Here is a 27,954-nt window from a genome sequence, read left to right as displayed (position 1 = left end):
TCCTTATTGTTTTGGCCCTCGATAAGAGAAAATTGAGTTGCTAAATAATGATCAACATATTGTTGATGTCACTCCACTCAAAAACCTTGTATCTCAAACTCTACAACTAAACTAATTAAAAAAATATATATATATACATTTCTATAGGCCCATTCGTCATATACACACATTTTTTTATCACTATTCTAACATGCAGGCAGTAGTTAGAACACACAGTCTCTCCTGCTCATTTAAGTAAAACACAAGCACTCGGTTGTAACTGGAAGGCTGCTTTATTGTTTGGAAAAAGGTTTCGTGCTCAAATGAAGACAATCTTTCACTGATTCTCACTAAGTCCAAGTGGTTGTGCAACACACCCTCTCCTTTCCAACATCAGTGGCAAGAGATAAGAACAACTTTGTTAACCAATAAGCACTTTTGAATTATTATTATTATTATTATTAGCAAATGAGAGAAATAGCATTTCAGTCATGCTACAAAAAGAAAACATACACAAATTAGTATCGATAGAAAAATAAAGAAATGGTCAGAAATGAACAGAAGCTGAGCACAGAAGGCAGACTGCTTATCTCTCCACAGGCTGAACCATTAAGAGATTCACAGAGCGAGCACTTGAGAGTGTACACTCAGTCACATTGAGAGTGTTGCACTCCAGCCACCTGCCCCATACTATACTACAACCTCTGAGGATGAAGTCAGGCTGATGCCAGTTAAGGATTTTATTTTTTTTTATTATTATTATTCACAGATGTCTCAGACATCCTTTAGAACATTTTTCCCCAGTGCTCATTTTAAACAAGCTCCACTTGTTTAGGAGAATTGTAATGCAACATTATCAAGATTTTCATCAAACAAAATAGGCAGCAAAAGGCACCTGAAACAAACATACGCAGACAAGAAACATCTGAAACCATAATAGAAAGCCTAACTCAACTTGCAAATTGCATTGCTGTGTACCTAGTAGATGAGGAAGAAGCTATGCTCTAAGCTGCATCACACACGCTTAAAGTGACCAAGCTGTCACAAGTGATCGTCCACGCACTCTCACACAGACACAGACACACACACACACACATAACCACACATACATACATACATACTGAGAAGATCGTGATTTTTGGTGTCTACACCATTAAATCAAAAAAGATTTATAGGGAGGAGAATACGTGAGTATGCATTTTATGTATATAATTATGCATGTTGGTGTGTGTATGTGTGTGTCTGCATGTATGTGTGGTGAAGGACAGCGCGATCGAGGGTCATCTTCACACAGGACATGGGTAGAAAATGAGGTGCTGGTAAACGCATTCCCCTCCCAAATACAGGAGACAGACATAAGCAGCTAATACTTCACCATGCACTTAGCATTAGACCCACAGACCCACACACACACGCTCTCACACTCACATACAAATGCCCCTGCAGACATGTGCTCATTCACACACATTCTCACACTCTCTTTCACATGTTCTTTCTCTCTCTCTCTCTCTCACAAACACACACACACACAGTGTGGGCCAGGCCAGAGTTTTGGTCGTTCACTGAACGTATTGCACAAAAGAAATAAGAATGTGAGCAAAAGACAGTCAGTGGTGCTTCCCCTCCACTCCAAGCAGAGGTCAACTCAGTGGAGGACAGTGTTCTAATGCCACATGTATGTATGTTTTTATATATATATATATATATATATATATATATATATATATATATATATATATATATATATATATATATATATATATATATAATACATACAGACACTCATGCATACAAACATATGTATATGTGTGCATATATATACACATATGTACATATACATGTATACATAGATACATATGTTGTCCAGCTCTATATATGCCTAGATTTATATATAGATTTATATAATTTTTGCATTTTAATATATATATATATATATTTGTATTAGATTCCCCTCTTTAATGTGAAAAGTGTCTCAAAAAATCTACTCCTTCTAACAAATATTTCACAGTCTACGAAGTGAGACCTGGGCAATGAGTGAAGCCATTCTATTCAGGTTATTATTCTTCATCTTCTTCTTCTTCAGGATTAGATTAATAGCAATAGTTTTTTAAGTATTTCTGTATTTACACAAAACTATGCATGCTGTTAAAATAAAATTATATATTACATTATTTATAGATTCTTAAAAAGTTCATTCTTAACTTTTCAGCATTTTGTGCCGTTTGCAACATAGCCTGTACTGTACAATATTGTTTTTTTATTTATTTTTCATTTGTTTTGTTTTAAATGAATGTATGATTTGATGTATCATTTATACAGTCTATCCTGGATGGCTGTGGAAGTGCGAATGGTGTTAGTTTTGCTGAGCAGAGTTTTCTTTTCTTTTTTTATAATAATAATTTTTTTGCTTCAGGTCAACGCCCTCACTGATCTCACACATGCTGCAACTGGACCAGATCAATTCCAATTAGGGGCTCTGAGTAAACGGTATGTTGCTAAAAAAAACAGGAAACACAAACAGCTCTGCTCTCGTACATTGGCTGCCTTGCTCACTGGAAGTTGCCCTAATAGCTTTTTGGCATTGCATTGGTGTTGGTGGTCTACTGATGAGAAACATGGCTGACCAAAGGGTTGACTTAACATATTCCCTGTGTATCCACAGGGATAATGGTGAGAAGTGGTGAGTGGAATTTGATTGACAGTCCGATCTAATCTCTCCGCCTCACAGTGTTTTCCTCCCTGCAGCAGAGTGCATCCTGTTTCATACTGCAGTTACTGTTTTTGTACTGTGTTTTGTAGATGGTTGAAACATTCAAAACTCCACACACGGATGGAAGCTGCTTTGGGTGGTGAGAGGAGCTCGGCTCTGTGTCTTTTAGCCCTACATCTCCTGCTCTGCGAGTGTGAGCCTTAAAAACAGCACACCCAGGCCTGCTCTTCCACGAAACAAAAAATCACATTCTCTGGGCCTTAGGCACGCCCTTCCTGATGACATCAGAGTCAATAGAATGATAAATCTGCATTGTATCCTGAGAAAGATGGGGGAACTCAACAAGCATCAGTCTGTCTGAAAGCATAAAAAACAGGAGAGTGGGGGTGCATGTCCCATCCCACTCCTGGGACATTCTAGACACTTTCAGACCAAACTAGCACACACTGAATAGCAAGACAGATCTCTTTGGCTTCTCCTTTTACAGCTGTGACTTCCCAATACACGCTCTTTCAGATTCTCTTTCTCTGTTTGGCATTCATCCGTGCCCCAGCTACAATCATACAATTGCTAAAGATGTGATGGCTTTATACATACATAAAAAATGCACAGCCGATGCCCGTGGCATCAGACGTAACAGACACACATTAGCAGAACTCTCGAAATACAATGCAAGAGTTAAATAATATCTCCAGAACAAGTTCTCTAAAATAAAAAAGCCACTTTCCCGAAAACAGTTATAGCCCATCTTGATCTTACCCCTGATGAGGATCAAAAACGCCAGCCAACGTGCTACACCCCTAATAGTGCCCCCACCCTGCACCCACCCCTCCCTCCTAAACCAACCCTGCACTCACCTACCATGTGACCCGTGGAGGGGGCCAGTGCTGTAGGCAAGGTAAGCGATATTGCTGCATACAAATAAAATAAGAACCTATAGGATTTACAGTGTTCTTTTTTTCCTAGGGTCATTCCTCATGTCATCTCCATTCACACACATTCCAACATTCCATTTGTCCATTCACAATCTCCTGAGCAGCAAAAAAAAGGGGCGTTCTTCTTTAGTTCTGTTTACCTTACGCATGTGCCGCAATGCTATCAATCATTTCAACAAAAGCCACTGATTGTTTATAGGCTCTCTGTAGTCTGTAGTTACTGAAGCCAAAAACCCAAAGCAGGTCTATTGTATTGTGTACTTAACAGAGACGAGTAAGGACACAACATCATTTAGTGTCTTCAGCCAATTCAGTTTCAACGTTATCAGATTATACTTAATTTCTGGTAATAAATTTAGCCAGTGGACAGCCTTTAACGTATTGTCAAGCCACTGTGGTGGTCTGTATTAGTGTCTTGTGGACTATGATTACTCATGCAAGATTTCTGATCAAAACATGCCATCATGCAAGTCATTTCTATGCATTGAACAAGCACAATAATTTATTATTCATTTGGAGATGTGTATCGGAGGCCCCCGGCAATTGCCCCCTATCCTATCAGTGTGAAAGCCCATGTAGAAAAAAGCCTTTTGATGCAAGTATAACAAACATATGATGACTGTTACTGAGGGTGACATGGGCAAAATGTTGAATGTTGATTTTTTTTTCTTGTTGTTTTTGTTGTTCCTCCCCTTTTCCTTTTTTTGCCGCTCAAATAATGTAAAGACCATGTAAAGTATATTTAGTGCCGACAAACACAAAGATACCATTGGAATCAGCCAAGCTCTAAGTTTTGTGTATCACACTCCACTGATCCCTGCTCATTCTTACAATCATTTTTTGAGTTCTTCCACATAGTAGTGAAAAGAAGCGGCACAGACTCCTCCGCTGTCCGCTTCTGGAAGCTGATTCTTCCATAATAAGCAGTGTTCATTTCCTTCACGGAAATTCCGTAGACGCACTGCATAAGCACGGGATTCTCCGGATGTGGGGAACACCATGCTGTGGATCCCAGTTTTCCCTTGGTTTCTCATATTCCTGCTTAATGACAAGTTCTGTCCTGAAGCGCAGAGTAGCCCTCTAATACACAATATCAAGTATCAATCCTTTGTTAAATTCCTATTTGATTTTGTTTAAATCAAGTGTTGATGCAACAGTGTCACACAGGAAGCTGATTATGTTTGGTTTAACTTTTTGAGTCAAGCTTGAAATAACCCCAATGCTTTCCACTGCATCCATACAACCTGTGAAGTTTGTAAACAATTTTTGTTTTGCTCCTTTATACTTGGATTTTTTTAAATATGATTTCTTACTTGCAAATGAAATTAATCTGTACATCTGTGTAGTTTGATTCAGGGTATCCATTTGTCTTGCTTAAAAGTACAGTTGTTTTTCTTACACTATTGTTATGACCATTGTTAGTGTTCATGTGTTGCACTGCTGCAGCTTTAACATTTGGATTCCCTGACATCTTTTTGGTTTCGGCCCTTCTCCTTACGCCCTTTGCCTTCGTTGTTGTCGTCTTGTTTTTCCTTCTCTGGCTTAGTTACACTGTCGTAAGACGGGAGGGATGCAGTAGAGGGCGTGCTCTCCTTCTTCTCCTGATTTGTCCCTCCGTTTTCCAGCTTGTTGTTGGCGGGTCGGCGTTTGCACACGAAGCCTTTGCGAGCCAGGTGAGCTCGGTACGCCCTCTGGATGACCACGGCCGACACCTCCTCCTGCTTGCGGCGCAGGGTGGTGGTAATGGGCTCGTACGAAACTTTGGACGGGTTTGCTGCCACAAAGCGCTCTTCCATCTGCTGGCGCATCATGTCCAAATCGCCACTATCACCCAGCACACGTTTAGTGAAGGCAAACAGAATGTCTAGGCAGTGGATGCGGTCTCCACTGACCATGGGTAGATCCATGGCGATCAGCTCGATTATATTGGGCTTAGGCACTCGAAGTGGGTGCTCCAGCGTATCGGCAAAGTCTGGCAGCTTGGCAAAGGTGATAAACTGGGAGGCATCTGGGTCAAATTTCTCCCAGATTTCATAGAAGGACTCAAAGTCGTCCTCACACAACGGGTCAGCGCTCTCCTCTGTGGCTACGCTGAAGTTCTCCAAAATAATGGCAATGTACATATTTACCACAATCAGGAAAGACACAATGATGTACATTACAAAGAAGAAGATTCCCACTGAAGGGTTTCCACAGTCACCCTTCACTGTGGTTCCTGGGTTCTCCTTCTCAGGATTGCAGTCGGGCGGATAGTTGAGGATGGGTGCCAGCAGGCCGTCCCATCCTGCTGAGGTTGTGATCATAAACAAGATTATCATACTGTTACCAAAAGTTTCAAAATTGTACATGTCGTCAATGCCGAGCTCCCTTTTCACGTATGCAAAGTTGGACATGCCAAAAATGGAGAAGATGAACATGACCAGGAAGAGCAGCAGGCCAATGTTAAATAGGGCAGGAAGTGACATCATCAAGGCAAACAGTAAAGTCCGGATGCCCTTGGCTCCTTTGATTAAACGCAGGATGCGGCCGATTCGAGCCAGTCGGATAACCCTGAACAAGGTAGGCGACACAAAGTATTTCTCAATCAGATCTGCCAGGAACATACCTGTGACATGAGAAACACATAGACGAAGAATGAGCAAATGCTGTTTAAAATATGACCACACACAAATGCAAACATGAGTAATATCTGTTTTAGAGGAACAGCTTGACAAAAAAACTAATTTTATAAATGTTTCATTTCTCCAAATAAACTATCAAAATGGGCACAACAGGTTACTCCATAGTCTGTGCCACATCGGAAATGCTTTATTACACAATGTTATGGCCTGTTTACAAGGGCACCTTAAAACTAAGAAGGCCTTGTCTAAATTAACTGAAAAAAGACAAAAATAAAAATGAGATGGCTGATGCAACAGTTTTGGCTCATTGACATTATTTAAACTGGTTCAGATTTTCTGGAAAATACAGTGGTTCAAAAGTACATTACATTGTGTAGTCACTGATTGGCACACTTTACTCACCTACGATAGATAAAATCACCACAACGCAGTCGAAGATGTTCCACCCATTGGTGAAATAGTAATGACGTAGTGCAAAGAGCTTTAGTACAAACTCGCCAGTGAAAGCCACGATGAAGACAAAGTTGACCCAGTACAGGATGTTCTCTGTCTCGTCTGATTGGTCATCGGTTTCCACCATCATAGTGACCATGTTAAGACAAATGAGCATCATGATGGAGATGTCAAAGGCTTGCTGCATGACAAAGTCAAACACCACTCCCTGGATTTTGTTCTGAAAGACAAGGATGTAAACAATGTAAAAACATTTTTTTGCTTGGTGAATTTTTGTTTTCCAAATGAAACGCTCCAGTTGTTGCGATCTGTCGTACCTGCGGTCTGGGGATGGGCTTTTGAGGTTTCTTTGAGCCCAGTTTCTTCATGGCATTGTAGTATTTCTTCTGTTCTTCTGTCATGAAGATGTCCTGACCTCCAAAGTATAGAAAAAACAACATTGGTTACAATCTGACATGCATGCATACATGTGATGCTTTGCCAGATTTAAGCAACCAAGTTAGTAATTTTACTGCAGAAAAGATTGTCCTACACAGAACACACACATTATATACATGAAGAGCTAGAACATTAGAACATACATATTCTAGAAAATACAGAAATGACAGTGTATTCGACTGAGATACTAATGGGAACCGTTATAAATAACTGTGAGAAGAATACTTATCTTTTTCTTTTGTTGGTTGAAGTTATCAATGATGACACCAATGAAGAGATTTAGTGTAAAGAAGGAGCCAAAGATGATGAAGATGACAAAGTAAATGTACATGTAGATATTGTCTTCATAGAGAGGCTGATCCTCAACCTGGAGATAAGAATGGCCGAATGAGCACTGACATCAGACATTTTTGCAGTTGAGTTTATGCAAAATACCATAATTAGAGATCTAAAACTGGCTTAACATACAGCTTGACTACTTTTTATATTTTCTCTAATGGTTATGTTTTAATATTTATACATTTTGGCATTTAACACTTTATGTTACACATTTTAAGACTTTGTACATTACAGTATCCTGACATGAATGGTAAGTTCAAATAACATATTAAAAATGCTAACTGCATATCATAAACCTGCTGTGACTATAAGAGGCCTACAAGCCAGAGCAATAGAGAGTTTCTTACCTTTCTGGAATCCACAGCTGCATACATGATGTCCATCCAACCTTTAAATGTAGCCTGTAATATAGAGAAGAAACAGCCAAACAAAGAGATCAGAGTTAGTTTCATAAATATTGTGACCTATCATTTTATTTGACAGTATAAAATTAGCAAAGCAACACATACCACTTGCAAAAGGGCCAGGTACCCAGCACCCACATTATCAAAGTTGATCTTTACGTTCTTCCAGCGAACCTCAGTGAAATTTTGTTCGATTAAATTGAAACATTCCGTCTTGTTGTTGACTTCGTCTGGCTCAAAGTATTCCTCTGACGTCGCATTAAAGCAGTAGTAGTACTTTCCAGCAAACAGGTTGACCCCCATAATACTGAAGATGAGCCAGAAGATCAAACACACCAGCAGCACATTCATAATGGAGGGGATGGCCCCCACCAGAGCATTCACCACAACCTAATAAACAGAGAGAAAGAACGAAAAGGAGAAGTGGAGGGAAGAAAAAATGGTCTGAGGGCTAAACACTAATTACTGAAAGCAAATATAAATACTTTCTGGGTTTAAATATGCATATTTTACTCATTACTACAGTGGTATAATTAAACAAAACGTTCATCTTAAAAGGGAATCTAACTCATTTTAATCTTTTTTTGTCTGATATTTTTATAGAATTATGAATTTTCTCAAATGGAAGTGTTTGAGTGCAATGCTATCTTGTTACTGATATGGGCAATATTTATTAAACTACACATAAGATGTAGCATGTAATGCAACAAAAGTCCTAAAGGTTCCTAATCTTCCTGTGTTAATCCAACCCATGCAGCTTGAGCATTCCAGCAGATTATAGAAATAGGCTGGCCATGGCACAGCATATATGTCTTCAAAGAAAGTTCCTAAAACAGATCCAGTATGCCGACGATCACTGTCATGTTGGAAAAGCACACTGGAGTGTTTGCTTTCAGAACAGAATGGGCCAATGCTTGCTGGACCTAATTAATGTAACATGAGTGAACTCACCATAACATACGTGTTACACACTACATAACACACGTGTTATATATTTATTTATATATATATATATATATATATATATATATATATATATATATATATATATATATATATATATATATATATATATATATATATTATTTTTGTATTTTTTGCAAGCAGTCTGAGTAGTACTACAAAGAAATGAGTGAAATTCCCTTTTGTACTTAACGTAGCATAACTAACCACATATACTGCATATGTCTGTGAAGCATAAGCGCAAGAAGCAATGTATTAACTCTAAGAAATCTCAGTTAACATATACACACACATCAGCTGCACACTGGAATGGCTTTTGACAATTTCTGTTTTTGGTTTAAAGAATTCAAACAGTTTCAGTATGTGCTGAAAATGAAAGAAAATGTGAAAGAAAAATGGGCCAAAACTTATGTATACTGCTGAGAAATTATATAATCATGTGTCATGTACAGCATGCTTTGTACAAAGACCCACATCCCAGTTTTATCTTTAAAATTTAGTTGAAATAGTTTCAATTTGTCATTGGAAGCCATGTAATAAAACTGACAGAAGTTACACCAAAATTAAGCATTATTAAACCCTTGCCATTCCAGTACTCTGCTGACTTCTGAAAAAGTAAAGAAAAAAGAACATTCAGAGAACAACTCCAGCCAAAGGAGGAGCCCAAGCTTAACCTCCCAAGACCACACTCTCATGGTGAACACAAAAGCAGTGATGTTACTGGCTGACTGGATGAAGCTCTGACATGGCAGGCTAGTAGCAGATCATGCAGAGCTGTCAGCAAGGTCTGAGCGCTAACCGTGGTCATGTTCCCCTCTGGTACACTAATAAAACGACCTGCCTGTTTGCCAGTTAGCCTGGTTATGTTCTGTGTGGCATTTGGATATAATATACATATGCATATATAATATATGTATGTCCATAATGCCCAAGCTAACCAGGCTAACTAAGATATCATACAATCTAGGCTAAAATATGTTGATAATATGTACAAATACAGCCTTTCTCTCTGAATGAGGCTTGTTTTGTTCACTCATTCAAATCTATTGACAACAACTAAAACTAAAACACACATCAAAGAGGGGAGCATGGATCTTTGCTTTAAGCCATGTGTGTCGGGAAAAGCATGCAAATTACATGACATGTATAAAGAGCTCAAATCAAGGTATGAACCTTGACAGATAATACACGATAGTAGCGATAATGAAGTAAATCAAAGCTGCTATGACTGTTTTAAAAGTAACACAAATTAGTTAAATTACAAAGCCTGCACAATAGCCTTATTTAACATTAGTTTCACATATACCAACTGAGAAAAAGTGGCCATTAAAATAAATATTGTCTGTAAAAGCGTATTTCTCTAAAATTTAATTATAGTTTGTCTATCCCACCCTGTCACACATGATGCTACCCATGGTGGGAGGGTGAACGCTTTTTAGCCAACTGTAAATATTGTTTTGTCAGCTATCAGACACTCTTCAACGGGGGACAGGAAGGGCCATCCTACCCACTGATACAGTACAAAGTCACAGTCTGCATCCTCTTGGACTTTCATTCTCAGGGATCGAACTAATGTCCTCCTGACGAAGAGACCACAGCCTTGCTGGCTGTCCTTTTTCTCTATATGCTAAACATATACAAGTACAAAATGCGGATGTGTCATATTTGCATCCTTTAATGCTCTTTCTTTGTTGAACTTGATTTGTAATGATCTTATTTTATAATAATCAACTTCAGCCAAAGCTGCTAACCTCAGCATTAGCACTCTCACAAGTATTTAACAAATACTGTGCAAAATCGGGCCAAACTATAAGCTGGGGTTTGTCTCTATTTAGCGACAGAGATGGTTCTATGGTTGTAGGTTGGTGGATGAGCGTGCTTGGGGAGGTGGCAGAGTACGGCAGGACAGGATATGGGTGTTGGAGTCAGGCTGGGAGGGGTGGAGGTGGGGTGGAGGTGCTACTAGAGCAGTAGGCTGCTTAGGCAATCATATATCACAAACAGATCTTGAACTAATGCTGTAGCATGGATGAAGGTTTTCTTAGTGCAATATGCAAACTATATTTTTTGGTATCTATTTGTGATGAGGCAGCTTTTAATATTGTCTGTATATTTCTCTAATTCATGCCAATTTAACTGTAAAAGTATTGTATGCTATATTAATTGTACTCCTTTAAATGGAAGTATGTAAATTCAGCTGCATCATGAAGCAATGTTAAGATTTTTTTTCATGTAAAGCTACATGCATTTAAAGTGAATCTAAGCCATAATGGTATAGTATGGGCGTCTCCACAATTACTGGTCTTGTTTTTTTTTGCTTTTCTGGGTATGCATTATCGTTTTTATTGCATAATGGTGGATCTTAGCATGCGGTAGTGTTGTCACAAAGTGACGGGCATGCACTGGGCAGCTTTGGATCTTACCCTCATGCCCTCAAACCGGGACAAAGCTCTCAGGGGCCTGAGGGCCCTCAAAGTCCTCAGGGACTTAATTGGGCCAAGGTCTGAGTACCCCAGCGCATTAGCTATAAGGCTGACTATAGACACCTACACAAAGAAAGGGAGGGAAGGAAAGAAAGAGAAAGAGAGGGCCAAAGTGTTAGCGTCAAGGAGGACGTCAGGGACAGACTGAGAAAGAGAGTGAGAGAGAGAGAAAGGACCCTATGTTGATATTAAACTGGAGAGTTAGAGGCATAACAGATATATGCATACATAGATAAGGTTGTGGTTAGGTATGTATGTATATATGTGTATATAAACACACAAAGAGAGAGAGAGAGGTTAAATGTGGGGTTATCCGGTCAGAAGTGTTATACGGTTGTGGACGCCCCCAAGCTTTTTCCCTGTTGTTTTATTAAGTCTTAGCATGTGATTTGCTTTGTAACTGCAGGCAGACGAAGCTTGGAAAGCAGCTTAACAGCAAACCTGGAAGGAAATGTGTGGTTGAGGTACTAGGAAAGAAAGAAAGAGAGAGAGAAAGAAAGAGAGTGAGTGAGAGAGTTCAGACAAAGAAAAGGTGGAGGAGGGAAACGTTAAGAGAAGAGGCAAAGAGGTGTGCACAAACTTTACAAGCACATCCACTGTACTCCGAACAGACGAAATACACACAATACATACAAACACCCACCGCATACAGTACACAACGAGACCAGTAGAGAGTCGTTAGGGTGGGAGGGCGGTTTTGGGAGAGCAAGGAGGCAGAGAGAGAGAGGAGCGCCTGTCAGAGAGAGTCCTAACAGTGACCTTACCCTGGCCCCTCACTCCCCGGCCCACACAGGCCCCCTCAGTGCCACTGGATCCATCAGCGCTAAAGAAAGACAAGGTTACAGTCACCTGTCAGAGACATAAACCATATATGTCTATTTATACCTTTCACACACGTAAACACGCAAACCTTCGCTCTTTTTATGTGAGCCACAGTGTAAAAAATATTCTACAATCAAGCCAACTTAAAATTATACAGTAACTGAACACAGAGAGTTTTTATTTAACTCAACAATTAATTTAGACAAAATTTCTCATAACTGGTATTTTTCAGTTCCACTTCTCATTTTGGTCAACAATATATTTTACGTTAAGCCTTAAAAGCATAGTAAATGTACTGCAGCGGAAATTGCTAAAATATTTTGCATGATGTTTAGTAGTGATGCGCAATATAGACAAAAAGTAGATGTCTGATAACATTGGATATCCCGATGTTAATATAAAATTAAATTATTATTTTAAATTAACTGGGTCCTCTCAAGTAAATGTATTGATTTAATTATTTTAGTTGAATAAACTTAACTTTTGTATTGTATATTGTTGACCCAACTGAGATGTAAAACAGTGTTTTATAGAACTTGTCGATAAATTAAGTTGATATTACTTAAAACCACCTGTATTCTGATATTTTATCATTTTAATTTAGCCTGATTTGACAGTGCATAAATTATGGACTTATCATCAGTTTCATGAACACATTCTGACTTTTGAGACACTTTGACTTTTGACTATTGTGATAATTTGACTATTGCCGTTTGCTGTTTTAATCTGGTATATACAGTTTCTGTCAAATGTTTAATGAGGCCTTGCTATTCAAAATCATTTCAATAAATGTCTAGTCAAACTGTCAAAAATGTAAAATAAAACTTAAGTAACAGATACATCAGGGCTGTGCTTCCCAAAAGCTTTTTACAAAGCTTTGTTAAATAAAGCTGTTTTATTTAACAATCATTTCCCAAAACATATGTAAATTTAGAAGTAAATTATAGTAATGATTATGATCTAAAACTTAATCAGAGTTTAAGTTAAAAGAATCAACATCCATGTTTGACATATTCAATCATTTTCTACTATTCCATGTGTAACATATTTTCTGTATTAGGTTGGGTGGCAGGAGCAGTGAGTCCCCTAAAGCTGAACTGAAACCTGCACACTGCTGTAGAGGAACATTTAGATTCACTATCCAGTCAGAATTCTAATTTTAATTCTTTATTATGGTACAGTGAAATCATACTGAAACCAATGAAAGCTGTACATGATTGGCTTTAGATTTACTCTAATACTGTACCTAACTTTGCTGGCCTGCTCTTTTTCCACCTTAAACACATTGATATTAAGTATTATGTTAAACTATGTGATGCTAAACAGTGCTGTGCAGTGTGTCTGTAGAGACTTAAGCTGTTAATCACAGATTTATACACCCTTATACGACTATTGTTGACAGACTTCAGACAGACACACTAGACTCGACTGGTCTCAACAACAAAATCAGAGTGTGCCTCTCCCCGAGTCCAAGACAAGACTGATTCAAAATGAGGCAGAGCCTGAGACAAATCTGAGACTGAGACTGGGACCACACACTTATGGACTTGAGTACCACAACACTACATAAAGGGTTTACAGACTTTCTAGCAGCACTGTCATATGCAGCCCAAAAATAAAGTAAATTCTTTATCTTAAAATGGTTAGCTAAATTATTGACTAATTTAAAAAACAAAAGCATAATTGTTTTAACATTAAATTTTAAATGCAACAGGTGATCAGTTATTTAAATACATGCTGTGAGTGAATGTACACATAGAGTGTATAAAAAGTGTATACTGCAGTTATTAAGGGTACAACAACTTCATTTCAGTATTAAAAACTGTTAACTAACACATCATAATTTTGTATATTATTTTTTTTTTATTTACACTAAATATTAGATAACATCCTTGTTTTTACACACAGGAGTAACACTCATAAGCATTTCCACAAATTTCTGTTAATAATCAAGACTAGGCATCTTTGTAGGATCAAGTCAACTGCACCATAAAATTATTTCAAAACAATAAATACAACATTTATTAATTAAATCAGCATGGTTTGCTAGGTGTCACTACACACTAACAGAGGGTAGGCACACGATTTACTATTTTACAATTTACCATTTCTCTCTAACTTCTTTCATCTTTCATTTTATACTGTGCAGTGGAGGCACACTTTCCCTTCTCTTATATTCACAAACTATTCATACTATTCATACATCATGTTTAAGGTTTAAGGTAAAAGCAGAAAGGGTCTGTGGGTGACAGTGGATCAAAGCCAATTACTAAGGTTGCCATTTGACCAAGGACGGGTAAAACTGTCCTTTCCAGAAAATAAATCCTGACATGGTGTCCATTCAGCACCTGTCACTGTGCAGCACTCAACAGGGAGCGGCTGACGTAATAGCAAACGTAGATTGATGACATAGCAGTTTCTATCCAGCTGAACATTAAAATGTCAGCTGGCAATGACATCACATGCAGGAAACAAAAATATGCAAATAGTTTTGGATTTCATTTTTTTTTCTTTGTATTAAAAACAGATATCCTTGCCATTTCACATTAACAACAGATGACAAAAAATATTTGCCAGTAAATTACTGATATTTTTACAAGTATGTTTTGTAAAAGGTTTGGGAAAACAATACATTTAGATGGAAATGAGGAAATTATTTGTTTACTTTACTTATACATTTGTATTTAGAATGTATTTAAATGTTTATTTTATTTTCTAAGCACATATAACACATTTTTTTTTTTTTTTTTAAATTTTTTATTGTTTTTTTCACTAAAACATTATCCACTGTATTTTTGAATTTTAGGTTATTTTTTCTAGGTCGTTCTGTAACTTGTAATCTTGCAAAAATACAGATATAACAGGTATTTTAAGAAATCCTTCTATAATTCCATTCAGAATAAAAAAGGGGAAATTACAGGCTTTTGCCAGAGTGTGGCAGAGTTGAGTCTTTACTTAAGTCGCTAACCTTCTGACTAATCTGACTTAATACATTTTTATTAACTTCTGATGGCAATTTTATAAATTATAGTAAATATTCCATTTATTTATGCCTTTGCTGCCTGTAGCATGATTCTGTAACCATGTATATAGGCTTCATCAGATTTGCATATTAAACAATCAATAAGATAACTGATGTCATAGGTTTTACAAAAAAATCAACTTAAGAGAAATAACACTTTTCTCACACTCAATAATTAATAATTCATTATGAAATAAAATATGAGCTGTAGTGTGACATATATAAATGAGTGACTGGCACATGACTAACTCCTGAGTATGTTGAGCAGAGTTGTAACAGCGATTAGACAGTATCGGTCATCTGTCTAAATGAGGATGAGGCTACATTAATTAAATGAGTAGTTTTAATCAACAGGACATGCTAACATTATTTTAGTGAACTTAACATTGCTAAGTGATTAAAACATTCCAATTAAAGTTAATTGATACCCTTTATGTCAGTACCTTAAGACCCAAAACACAAATCCACAAGAAATACTATTATAACAGTTTTTTATATCACACTTTGTTAACATTACACAGTCAGAAAATTACAGACATTACAGTTTCACATGTGATCCCTGTGCAACAGAGCAAACTGCTGTGCTTAGTTTGAAATAAAATATATCAAATGTAGTATATAATATATGAAGCTATAATATATATAATATATATATAATATATGTAGCTGCCCATTAAAAAAAGAAATCTGAATCTCTAAAATGGCAACTTCACAAGAGGATAAAGAAAACATTTTCCAATTTTAAAGAAAGTAAATTAAAGACTTTATTCTAAGCAAATCTGAAGCGATTATATTGGTCCATTCATTATGAAATTTAGACTATAAGCTATAATTGTCTAAACAGTATGTAAATAACTGAATAATGGGAATATGGAGATTTGTGTTGCAACAAGTAAAGAAGCTCTGTTACTCAGGTTTGGTTTATCTATCATAGTGTAAATGCACTGGCTTCTCAATTGTCAGCTTAGGAAAAAGAAAGAGAAAGAGATATACAGAGAGAGACACACAGTGAGAAATGAAAGTAGTGGAATAGAGAGTAAGCAAAACAGATACTTACATCCACAATGAAGAAGTCCAGCCAGCACCAGGCATTGGTGAAATACTTGACAAAGCCATAGGCCACCCATTTCAGCAACATCTCCAGGATGAAAATATAGGTGAACACTCGATCTGCATATTCTAGAATGATCTGGATTGTTTTCCTCTGTTCAATATACACATCTTCAAAGGCCTTGAAAAAAAGAGACAGTCATTTTTATATCTTCATTCGTCAAATAATTTAAACTGACATTTTAAATGACAAATACTTTATATTTATATGTGAGTAAAACCCTATATTATAATATAAAATGTCAGGTGTTGCATCATCTTTTGGATTGCATACAAATGCAAATTCACAAAGTGACATCAAACCAAGCTGAACTGCTTGAATTTTTGCACCAGGAGTGGCATAAAGTTATCCAAAAGCAGTGTGTAAGACTGGTGGAGGAGATGCCAAGATGCATGAAACTGTGATTAAAAACCAGGGTTATTCCACCAAATATTGCATTCTGAACTCTTAAAACTTTTTTTTGCATTATTTGAGGTCTGAAAGCTCTGTATCTTTTGTTATTTCATCCATTTCTCATTTTTTGCAAATTAATGCTCTGGAATTTGGGAGAAATGTTGTCTGTCGTTTTTAGAATAAAACAATTATGATTTTTTTTACTCAACCCTATAGCTATAAATAGCAAAATGAGCTGATTTGGAAACTGAAGTCGTCTCTTAATTTCTTTTCTAGAGCTGTATATTTCCATTTTATGTGTGCATGTGTTTATCTGCATGTGAGTGTGTTTTAAGAGGCTGAGCTAGACTATAATTTTGCTACGCTCCCTACAACATCACCACAGAGCGGCACTGCAGCCTCACTTACATTAACTCACTCTTCCACTAAAACACAGAGTTTGGCCACGGTCCCTACGTGTGGCTGCAAGAGATGCTGCAGAATCCTCTGCATGTGGGGCTTTTTCTACAGCGCTTGGCTACAGTCCCTTAGAGCAAACCAAAGATACTGCAGCCTGAAGACAGACTGCTGAGCTACAAGAGCCAGTACAGTGCACTACAGCAGCAGCAGCCATTAGTAAACTACATATCACACACCACAAAGCACATCCCAGCATGTTTTAACACTGCTTCTGCACACTGCTTCACCTGATTACACTCATTAGCACTACACTAATTATTATTAGGTAAGAAAAGTCATGCTAGCTGGCAAGCTCAAAACAGCACACTGCTGTTTAGCCTAGCTGCTGTGATATTTGCCATTTGTGTACTGGTGTGTGTGTGTGTTGGTGTATCCTCACCAGAGCCCCAGAGCTGAGCAGGATCATGAAGATAATGAGGGTCTCAAACCAGTTGTGTTCTACAATGAGGTAGCAGGTTTTCCTCAGGTACCACCAGTACTTGCCCCAACCCTCAGTGATGGGTACGTCACAGCACTTATACCTCGCAATACAAGCTGTAGAGCACACACACAAACACCATTTAGCTTATCTTGCATATAGACACACATAACAAACAGTACACAGCATTTACATGGTCACGTACAACACATTTAACCACATTTAAACTATCAATATCATGGCTGGCAATTATTACTATTTTAAATTGATATTTACATTATTTACATTATTAAGAGATTATTCTATTCTACCACAGTGATCTGAAATATGTAGATTCATGAACAAGAATATGCACGGCATTAAATACAGTAATATACATACTGTATATATTTTTGGAATATTTTAGCTTTCACTTATTTTACATATATATATATATATATATATATATATATATATATATATATATATATATATATATATATATATATATATATATATATATTCTTTATATGTTTAGAGCAACTAAGTAGAACTTCCCTTATTTTTATTTTCTGCAGCTGGGATTAAAACTGAGTATTAAAGGCAGATATTAATAGAAAGTGCTATAATTTGTTTACTTCAGTTTAAAAAAGTACAGTACAGTGTGTACAGTACAGTACATGTACAGAGTGGGCACTAATGGTCAAATGATATATTTTTTATTATTAAATGAGTAGAAAAGACTGCATAGTTCATAAAAACTCTATATCTATATCTTGAAATGTATCAGTATTTATTTATTTATTGATTGTTTAAAGAACCTTATAAATGACATTCTCTACCCTTCACCCTGCTTACCATCAGTCCAGCAGGCCTCTGGATCCAGATATTCCTCCACAACCTCCACAGCTGCAACTTCCTCCTCATCAGGCTTTATGTCTATCGTGCTCCCCTCAGAAGAACTGGTGTCATCCAGCTGAGAGAAAAAGAAAAAGAAACCAGAAAAGGATACAGTGATCACGAATTAGTTTTTGAACCACCATGTGTAAATTAAAGTTCTTACTTCTCTTTTGTTAGAAATTAAATCTTAAATTTATTAAGTCTTGGGTGAAGCAGATCATTGAACCGCTTCACAAGCCCTTGATGAGCAATTTCACCTTAACCCTTGTGTGGTGTTCATATTTTTGTTACTCGTTTACTTTGTTACTTGTATTTAATTCAGCAAAATTAAGCAATTTTACATTAAAATGCTTTACACATGCTTGCTTCACCTAAATTGCAAGCAATATAAACAGCTTACATGGTTAATTTTTGCCCTTTACCTTTCTTATGTTACATTTCTTTCAAAAAGTACTACTCTTTTTTTATTAGTTTTTTAATAAAATGTAAAAGAAAATGAATTAAACTCAAGATATAAGTAGAAATTTAGTAAGTTTCAAATTTACAAATGAAGCAATGTTTATTAGCCCTTGGCCAAACATACTGTATGTAATATAAATGTGTGTGTGTGGGGGGGGGGGGGGGGGGGTGTACAGTGTGTGTTTATCGAAAATGTGTTTTGATATATGTTTTTCACAAAAAATGAGCCAATGCCAATGAGTTTGAGTTAGAAAAAATGTTTTTTTAGTATCATTTGATGAAAAATGAAAACGGGTCCCACAGACCCGAACACCACACAAGGGTTAAAACCCTAAAAAACTGTGTAACATGGAGTATAGTTACGTTGGTAATTATGCCAACTGGACCAGGTCCTGATAAACCTATCAACCCCCCCAGACCCTTAACTTACTTTTTCTAGGCTGCACTTTAGATATTTCACACATAAATAAATCACAGATCATCTAAATTGCTTGTAGTGTTCAAGGTTCATGGAAATTACATTACATGATAAGCAGATGTTACACATGTAATGGGAATATTGTTGTTTCAAATGTGGTTATACTTATATACATTATAAACACTTATGTATGTATGTATGTATGTTTGTAAATATTTCACTGCTGTGGAGTAAAAATCTTAAATTTAGATGTTTTTTAATATATATGTTTAATCTGTCAGTTTTTCTTTACATAGTATCCAAATTTCATGATGAACAGACACGCAGAAATGTTCAAAAATGAATTGGATGTATAGATTCTACTGACAGTTTATTAGGGTCTTTCTCTTAAGTATACACCAAAACACTTTTCAGCACCTTTAGCATTAAAAAAATCTTGGAAATGTTTAATACTCTGTATATATAGGATCCCAATAGTATTAGACAGCTCCACATTCCACATGTGTTTTGAGCCTCACACAGTGTACTTTTCAAGTCATTACGATAGCAAAGACACAATGACACCTAATGACCCTAAATCGGTTCGTCTAAAAATCTCTAAAATAGGGCACATAGAATGTGTTATATATAACAGGCCTATGTATCTATACATTCAGCTCTGAAAAAAAAAATAAGAAACCACTTAAAAATGATGAGTTTCTTAGATTTGACCAAATTGAAAACCTCTGGAATATAATCAAGAGGAAGATGGATGATCACAAGCCATCAAACCAAGCTGAACTGCTTGAAGGTTTGTACCAGGAGTGGCATAAAATAATCCAAAAGCAGTGTGTAATACTGGTGGAGGAGAACATGCCAAGATTAATCAAAACTGTGATTAAAAACCAGGGTTATTCCACCAAATATTGTATTCTGAACTCGAAATGGCAATATTTTTATTTGGAATTTGGCAGAAATGTTTCCCTAGTTTATAGAATAAAACAACAAAGATCATTTTATTTAAATATATATCTATAAGTAGCAAAATCAGAAAACTGATTCAGAAACTGAAGTGGTCTCTTATTTTTTTTTCAGGACTGCATGTTACATAATCATTTATTGCAATTACAAAAGTAATTAAATTTATTTATTACCTTCTTTTTACTTGACAAGACTGTAAAAAAAATATTGTTTCCAATTGTACACTGAGCTATGAGACGATGATAAGATGATAAAATATAATAAATCTTTCAACATGCTTTGTTATATAAAAAACTTTCCTTTTTGTGTTGTTATTGTATGTACAGCAGTCACATAAAATATTAACTGGCATGGTAATAATTAGAAATAATATGCTGACGACATTACTACAAATGATCCTCTGTTGAGTGCTCTGAACACTTACCTGCCACAGTGAGCTGAAATACAGTTTAGGTTACTGGAAGAAATGGGAGACGCTTAGGGTAATAGCAAGCCTAAATATCTTTATAATTTCATTTTAATGGATTATGTAACTGTAGGAAGAGGTCACTGTAAGAAAAAGCGCAGAGTCCTAACCTCAGCTATGTCAGCAAACACACTCTCACACACTCTCACATACACACACAAACTCACACACAGAAAGCAATGTTCATAGCACTAAAAGCACATACGGTAGAGGAGCTGCCAAGTTATATTCACAATACACACATACACACACGTGCAGAAGCAAATACACATTCATGTACAAAGTCCATCACCCTCTTGTCTCCCCTGGCAGGGACCGACCCTGATCTGAGCAAGCCAGGATGACGTTGCAGTTTTATAAAATCCCTGTCGTCAGCACACACACACGCACACACATCCACATAGACAGAAACACACACACACACAGACACACAAGGAGGCAGTAATAGAATCAAAGAACACTCACACACCACCCCTGCAGTCCTCACTGACCCAGCCCAGCCAATCACAGGCTCAGATCCACCCACTTGTGCCCTGACTGGCTACACTGCGTTACCTGCTACAACATGATTGGATCTCTGTTCTGCACTTGGCACGTGTAGTCCAGCAGTACTGGAGCTGTCCCTCTAAACTGGGTCAAGGTGACCTAGACATCACACAGACACCCAGACTATGACAGAAAACCCTGTAAAAGTATGTGTGTATGTGAGTGTGTATGTGTGTGTTTGATGGAAAGAGAGAGTGTAAGACAGATAGCGAGACAGAAAGACAAAAGAAAACCATGAATGAGTGTGATCCTCCTTTTTTTTCACACCACTTTAGCCCTTCTTATGTTTTTTATTATCCCCATGTCCATCTATGACTCTGTTCGCATCTTACTGATTCTGATCATTAATGGGCAGCACAAAGAACAGGTGTGAACAGGGTACAATGTGTCCTCGATCTCTCGTCTCAATGCATCCCCGTCAGCAAAGCACCACTCACATTAATACATAATAACTGCAAAACCACAACATCCACCGTCTGAAGGATTTTGATATTCTGATTTGGGCTCAGGACACTTTTCACATAACCAGCCCCTCTTCCAGAAACCAAACATGATGTGAGAAATAACATAATTAAAAATGTCAGGTCTGAATCGCTTGGATCACCCAGGACACATGTTAATCCCAGGTGTGAAGGGACCAAGCAGTCTTTTGTATGTTTGTTAAGTAGTATGATACAATTTTATACTGTATATATAATACTGTATTAATTCTTAGAAACACAGCACAGATTAATGAATTAATTAATAGTTTATGTGTAAAGACTTGTGGCAGACAGTGGTTTATTTTGTGTTGTGTTCAAATCCTGACCACCAGATGGCAGTGTTGTGTTGTCTTCACATCAATACATTGTTTAACAATTAATTTTTGAAAATAAATAATACATAAATGAAAACATTATCACAACCTTTATACAATTTAATTTTCAAGCACTACCTTCATGTTAATCAATTAATATTTTTTTTTTCACTTAATAGTTCTCATATTGTATCCATATTTAGATACTTTGTCATTGTAAAATATCACAATTATGTAATTTTTTTAGGGTAACCCTTTACAATAAGGTTACGTATTTAACAGTATTTATTACAGAATGTCTCAACTAATTATTAGCTGATGCTGGTTAAGACATTAGTTATTCAAATCGTTTAACTCAATGTCTTAATTCATTATTATTTTAACATTCTTAGGCATTAAAATAAACTGTTTATTAATGTCTGAACTAGTGTTGATTAATAAACAGACATTACTTCACAATTTTACAATGTTTATTGTCCATTTGTTATTTTTTTGTTATTTAACTTTTTTTGTTGTTGTAAGTATTGTTATTTGTGACCCTTGTTGTAAAATGTTAGGAAATCAAAATGTATCTTTAAAACAAAAAATGGTCACCATTAATAGTTCAAAAAAGTCCACATTGTCATGACAGGAAATATAAAGAGAATAGGCTTGGAAAATATCTTATAAATATGATCGATAGTCAAAATTATTTTTTAAAATTCTGATAATCAGTATTTTGACTCAAATAAAATAATTAATAAAATTAATTCAAATAAAATAACTGAATGGGTTCATTTGGACATATTAAATCATTACCCCACTATTGTCATACGTAACATTTCTCCAGGTTCCTGCGAATACACCACCCTAATGCTCTTCTCTCTTTTCATCATCATTAATAACTGCTTGATAACTTCCCTGTGTTACTAATGTACAAATAGCATGTACAGTAAGAACACAACAGTGCACACTCAAAAGAAATCAGACCAATAAGGCAAAACATTACATCATCTCCTGGACTGCATCTATTCTCTGGCTCAGTGGATAAGCACTCAGCAGTAGCAGGGAGGCAATAAATCACGGCAGTATCCCAGCTCAACACTATAGCCATACAGCCTACACAGCATGAATCTACCCATGCCACCTTAATCTACTCATACCAACTTCATCTACTCGCACTCTTCACGTTCCCACTGCCTTCATTTCCTACCGTTAATCTATAGACTAATATCATGAATTATGAAAATAATTTTCGGTAGTTTTTATCTGGCTACATATTTACTAGTGCCACACGATATATGCAGTAATATTAACCCATCATTCCATACTGCTGGAGTATTAAACTCTTTAAGTGAAAGTGTCATGGTCCAAGATTAACCTGCATTATCTTCCCCACAATTATTTGCTAGATCTGTTAGATTTGATTAATCCAAGCACTCATAGGAACCTATGTATCTGGGATGTGTGTAAATAGAGATTCTTTTTTTTGTTTGTTTCACTTTCAAATTTCTTTCTTTTTTGTTTATAAAATCTGTTTAATGTTTTGTTATAATTCAGTTTTATTTTTTCCCCTAAAAAAAAAAATCTGATCTATTTTTTTTGTCATTGTTTTTTTTTTTTTTCATATAGTCCTTGCATATGTAAGGGCTTATTTATGTGTTAATTGTAAAAACACTATAGTGATAGTACGTAACAATAAATCACCTACAGCTGTTTCAAGGTCCTACTACAAGCATTGTTTCCATAAAACATGTTTACATTGGGCTGGTAGATATGATATAAAAAATATATACATTGGTATTTTTTATACTTTTGGAGATGAACAATACAAGTCTGACCATCGACTTAGAAAATAAGCAGATTTTTTTTATTATTATTAAATAAAAACAAAATGAAATACTGATTCTACCAGTGTATTAGTGGGAGTTCCTATTTGTGCCAGAGGAGGGTGATAAAACCTTGAGGCCTTTATTGTCTTTATTGTACAGTGGCTAAAGGTAACTGCATAACTTTGCTGCCATATTGCGCTTTGGAAGGTTTCAGTGTGATTAATCTATAGAGTTTTAAGAAGGGACCAGAGCTCAGGTTGCTATGCTGGATTATAATAGCAATTAGTTCATCACTTAATTTTTTTTTTATTGTAGACTTCAGATCTGGATCTGGCAGTTGTTGCTAAAATGTCAGAACTTGAACTTTCTTGTAATTATAAATACAAAATTATTAAGAATAAATCATTAAATTGCCACAAGGGCAAAAAGTATACAATTCTGTTCTTTTCTGCACTAAATCTTTACCTTTCCCAGGGAAAAGGCATCGCTTAAAATGTCCACTTGCTTGACTGTCATAGAATCTTTACAATGTTAAACAATGTTGAAATATTTGCTGAAATATAGTATAAATCTAGGGCTGGACAATAATTTGATATCAATATGTAATATAATAAATTATGATATCATTTTTAAAAACATGTACAATATTTCAATATCACTCAGAACCTGTCAGAGGGTTGCATTAAATCTGTAACTACATGCTGGTGCTCTGAGCTTCATAATTGAAGATGTTATTAACATACATACATCATACACACGTCATACCAAACAGTAGAACTTACTATATCTAACCAGCACAGTGCGTCTATCTGTTAATTCAAGCTGAGCACAATGCAGAGAACACGATGGGCTTCCGTGGCCTGGCAGTGGCAGTGTGTGATGATGTACACCACAGGCAGTAGTTTTTTTAATACCAATTATTCATATCAATATCAGAATTATATTGTGTCAACCTCAATTAAGAAATATATCGATAAGGAAAATTTAGACATGTCGTCCAGCACTATATTCATCCCACCATAGTTTCACTCAAATGAAAATCAGCTTTTGTAATGAATGGAAATCACACTGCCCTACAGCAGCCTCTGCTATCTGATCTACAATGATCTTCTAAAAAAACCCTAAAATCATACTACACTTCCTAAACTGACCATCACATCACAAACCATACCTTATTCTTCTAATAAAATGTATCTGTAACCACACACTCTCAAAGCAAACACCTTAGGTTAGGCTACACTATGAAGGCCACATTGGCAGCTTACATGTTCCCCTGATTACAAAGACAAACAAAGATCCTGAATGACCTTCTCTTTTAGAGTGCTAAATGATGATATTATGCGTTTGTCACTCTGTGTTTTGAAGAGTAACTGCTTGTGTAAAATGGTGGGACAACGTTTCTTCCAAGCATTTTGAAGTGTAAAGTCCTGTGTAGTAAGCACCACTAAGCCCTTTTCAACCCCTCAGAGATTACTGTACACATAGAATTTTCCACAAGCATAATTTCAGCTGATACAGAAATCAATTCAGCAACTTATCAATTGTATTTCAGTTTTCCTGTTCAACAACCTTACCTTAAAAAAACCTTGCAGATTTTAATATACAAAAAAGGGCTGTGTGGACTGAAATTAACTCAGTCACTTGAAAAAAATGCGAGAATTGGTTTAAAAATATAATTAAAAATTATAGTCAAAGCAATACAATTTCCAATATTAATAAGAACAATATAAAAGCCCCCAAAAAACTGCTGTATGTTGCAATTTTGGAAAAATCATATCACCAGATATAGGTAGTTCTAGATATTTTGTATCTCTTTCATTGGAGAATCTCTATACACAATGTCATGTAGTCCTAGACTAAGCTTAATGTCGATTGGGAAACCTGGACAAGCCTCCACTGGATGATCAGATCACCCTTTCTCATCCCCAACTCAAGTATTGGATGGAGCTCCATCATTCCAGAGAACACAGTTCCACTGTTCCATAGCTCAACACTAAACCCTCCAGCCCACATCTGGTATTAGACAAATAGTTAATGTTCATCTGCTCAAAAGAGTCTTATATTGTTGGCAATACACACAACAACCAACTCACAGTCATAAACCTGGTTAATTCATATGTTAATTGTTGTCATTTTTGTTGATATGTTGTTGAGTTAGTTGAGTAACAACCACCAGCCTAACTCTCAGAAAACAACTGATGCTCCCACACCAAGAGAAATAAACAGTGAATCATTTCACACAGCCAAAATTTATGACATAACTGTGCGCAGAGGTGGATTGATTATGTTTTGGGCTTGTGTTGTAGCCAGTGACACAAGGGTAACTTTACTGATAAAATAAAGAATGTATTCAATTAATAACCAGCAAAATTGGAAAATAAACTTGCTGTAAAACAGGTATAAATAAGTTCTACAGGAGGATTATTCCAAACACAAACACCAAGCCTCCAATCTAAACATCACTGAAAATCTGTAAACAGATCTTTTAAGAGCAGCATGCAAGATGGCCCAAGAATCTCACAGAACCAGAAGCCCTCTGCAAAAACCAATCAGCAGAAATACTTCTGGACAATGGACGAAACACTCTTACTTACTCTCAGTCTTACTTCAAAATGCATTTACAAAGCTGTTATACATGTAAATATGTCATGACAATGTATTTCCTTTTTAAATTTTTCCCAAAAATGTAAAGACAATTAATACACCCACTCACCCACATTAGGGTTCCCCTATTACTAGTAATGCCCCCAATAGGAGGGTTAAGACCATGAACAGAACATGCCTCATACAAGTAAAATCTGTTTTCCCAATCAGTAGCCCACAGTCAGTTATACACTACTCATCACTGTGTCACTGCAACTGTTATTAGAAAATGAAGTTTCTGACATTTTGATTCTGTTTCATTTTCTCTCATTTGATTGTTTCCTGCTAACATACCTATGAATTAAACACACATGAGTAAAGGATGAGTAATGGACTGACAGACTCACTTAACTATCTAGTTCAACAGAATGTCGCTTACTCAAATGTGCTTCAACAAAAGGTGTCAGATCAGTCAGTCAATGAATCAGTAAGAGACTGACTCTCTCAGTTTTTTCCACCAAAAAATATCTAATATAAAATGTAATTATGAATAAAATGTGTTGGTGTTTGAAGTGTGATGTTTGTCAGATTTAAAGTCAGAGTGTCAGCCATCAGCAGCAATGATATGTTTAATCTCATACATGTAAACAATTCCCCTCTTCAATCTATAAGGTCATCTTCATTCCTATCATTCCCTCATTATTTTATTCATGCTTAGAAATAGGTCTGCACAATATACTGTTGCAGGATTGCAATGTGAACATCAAGTAAGCCTTTTTTTGCTGCTTGATCATATTTGTCTCATTTTCCATGACATGCTGTGTTAGACCTGACCAGTGTCATTCATTTTACTACAATACTGGGTACACAGTTCATCATTTATATCATGACAAGTTGGATTATTGCCAATATTTTTCCAATATTGTGCAGCCCTACCAAGGAATTTGTCGTTCCCTCCCTCATCCCTGACTCTCCCTTCTACTTACATCTTTGCTGTTCTCCACATCTGACTCACTGCTGAAGTCCTCAGTGTTCAGGTTCTCAAAGTCGGATTCTCCCACAGCAATGGGAACCCGTACGGTCAGGTTGGGGTTGTGGATGAAGGACATGCGATCCTCGTCGATCATGTACTTCCCCACACTGCTGCCGATCCCGCTGGTCGTGCCGTTGCCGTTCTTGGCAAAGTCTAGGTCACCGCATTTGATGTCTACTCCTGTGTGGTTGCCGATGATGTTGAGTTTCTTGTCATACATGTCGTCCAATGGCTTGTCTTCGTCCTCCAGAGGAGCTTTCTTCAGAACATGTGCCACAAGAAGTCGCACATGGATTTTTAACCAGGCAATGCCCTTCTTAATGCGAATGACTGAGATCTGCAGGTTGTTCATCTCCCCATCATCATCTGTGGCTGCCAGGTTATCAGCACTGAATGAGCTGAGCAACAAGGCCAGGAACAGATTCAGCACCTACCAGAAAGGAGGAGACCATG

The 27,954-nt window shown here is 36.5% G+C and overlaps 1 protein-coding gene across 8 annotated transcripts in view; it reads right to left on the bottom strand.

The window, feature by feature from the left end:
- Positions 1-253: 253 nt before the first annotated feature.
- Positions 254-27,954, bottom strand: part of scn8ab (sodium channel, voltage gated, type VIII, alpha subunit b) — a 75,387-nt gene continuing 47,686 nt past the window's right edge. For 5 of the 8 annotated variants that reach the window (XM_049479105.1, XM_049479108.1, XM_049479104.1 and 2 more), the window contains exons 17-27: positions 27,455-27,931; positions 18,388-18,505; positions 17,512-17,666; positions 16,227-16,400; positions 11,266-11,388; positions 7,985-8,269; positions 7,823-7,876; positions 7,366-7,503; positions 7,016-7,120; positions 6,648-6,918; positions 254-6,229 (exon numbers count right to left, since the gene is read on the bottom strand). In XM_049479105.1, the coding sequence (XP_049335062.1) occupies positions 5,073-6,229; positions 6,648-6,918; positions 7,016-7,120; positions 7,366-7,503; positions 7,823-7,876; positions 7,985-8,269; positions 11,266-11,388; positions 16,227-16,400; positions 17,512-17,666; positions 18,388-18,505; positions 27,455-27,931 (3,057 nt within the window). In that variant the 3' untranslated portion in view covers positions 254-5,072. The remainder of the gene's footprint in view (positions 6,230-6,647; positions 6,919-7,015; positions 7,121-7,365; positions 7,504-7,822; positions 7,877-7,984; positions 8,270-11,265; positions 11,389-16,226; positions 16,401-17,511; positions 17,667-18,387; positions 18,506-27,454; positions 27,932-27,954) is intronic. The other 3 variants (XM_049479110.1, XM_049479109.1, XM_049479111.1) reach the window with 1 other exon arrangement.

The sequence above is a fragment of the Astyanax mexicanus genome, chromosome 5, assembly GCF_023375975.1.
Source record: "Astyanax mexicanus isolate ESR-SI-001 chromosome 5, AstMex3_surface, whole genome shotgun sequence".
In the NCBI taxonomy this organism is placed as follows: domain Eukaryota; kingdom Metazoa; phylum Chordata; class Actinopteri; order Characiformes; family Acestrorhamphidae; genus Astyanax; species Astyanax mexicanus.
This window is presented reverse-complemented; position numbering and strand designations above follow the sequence as displayed.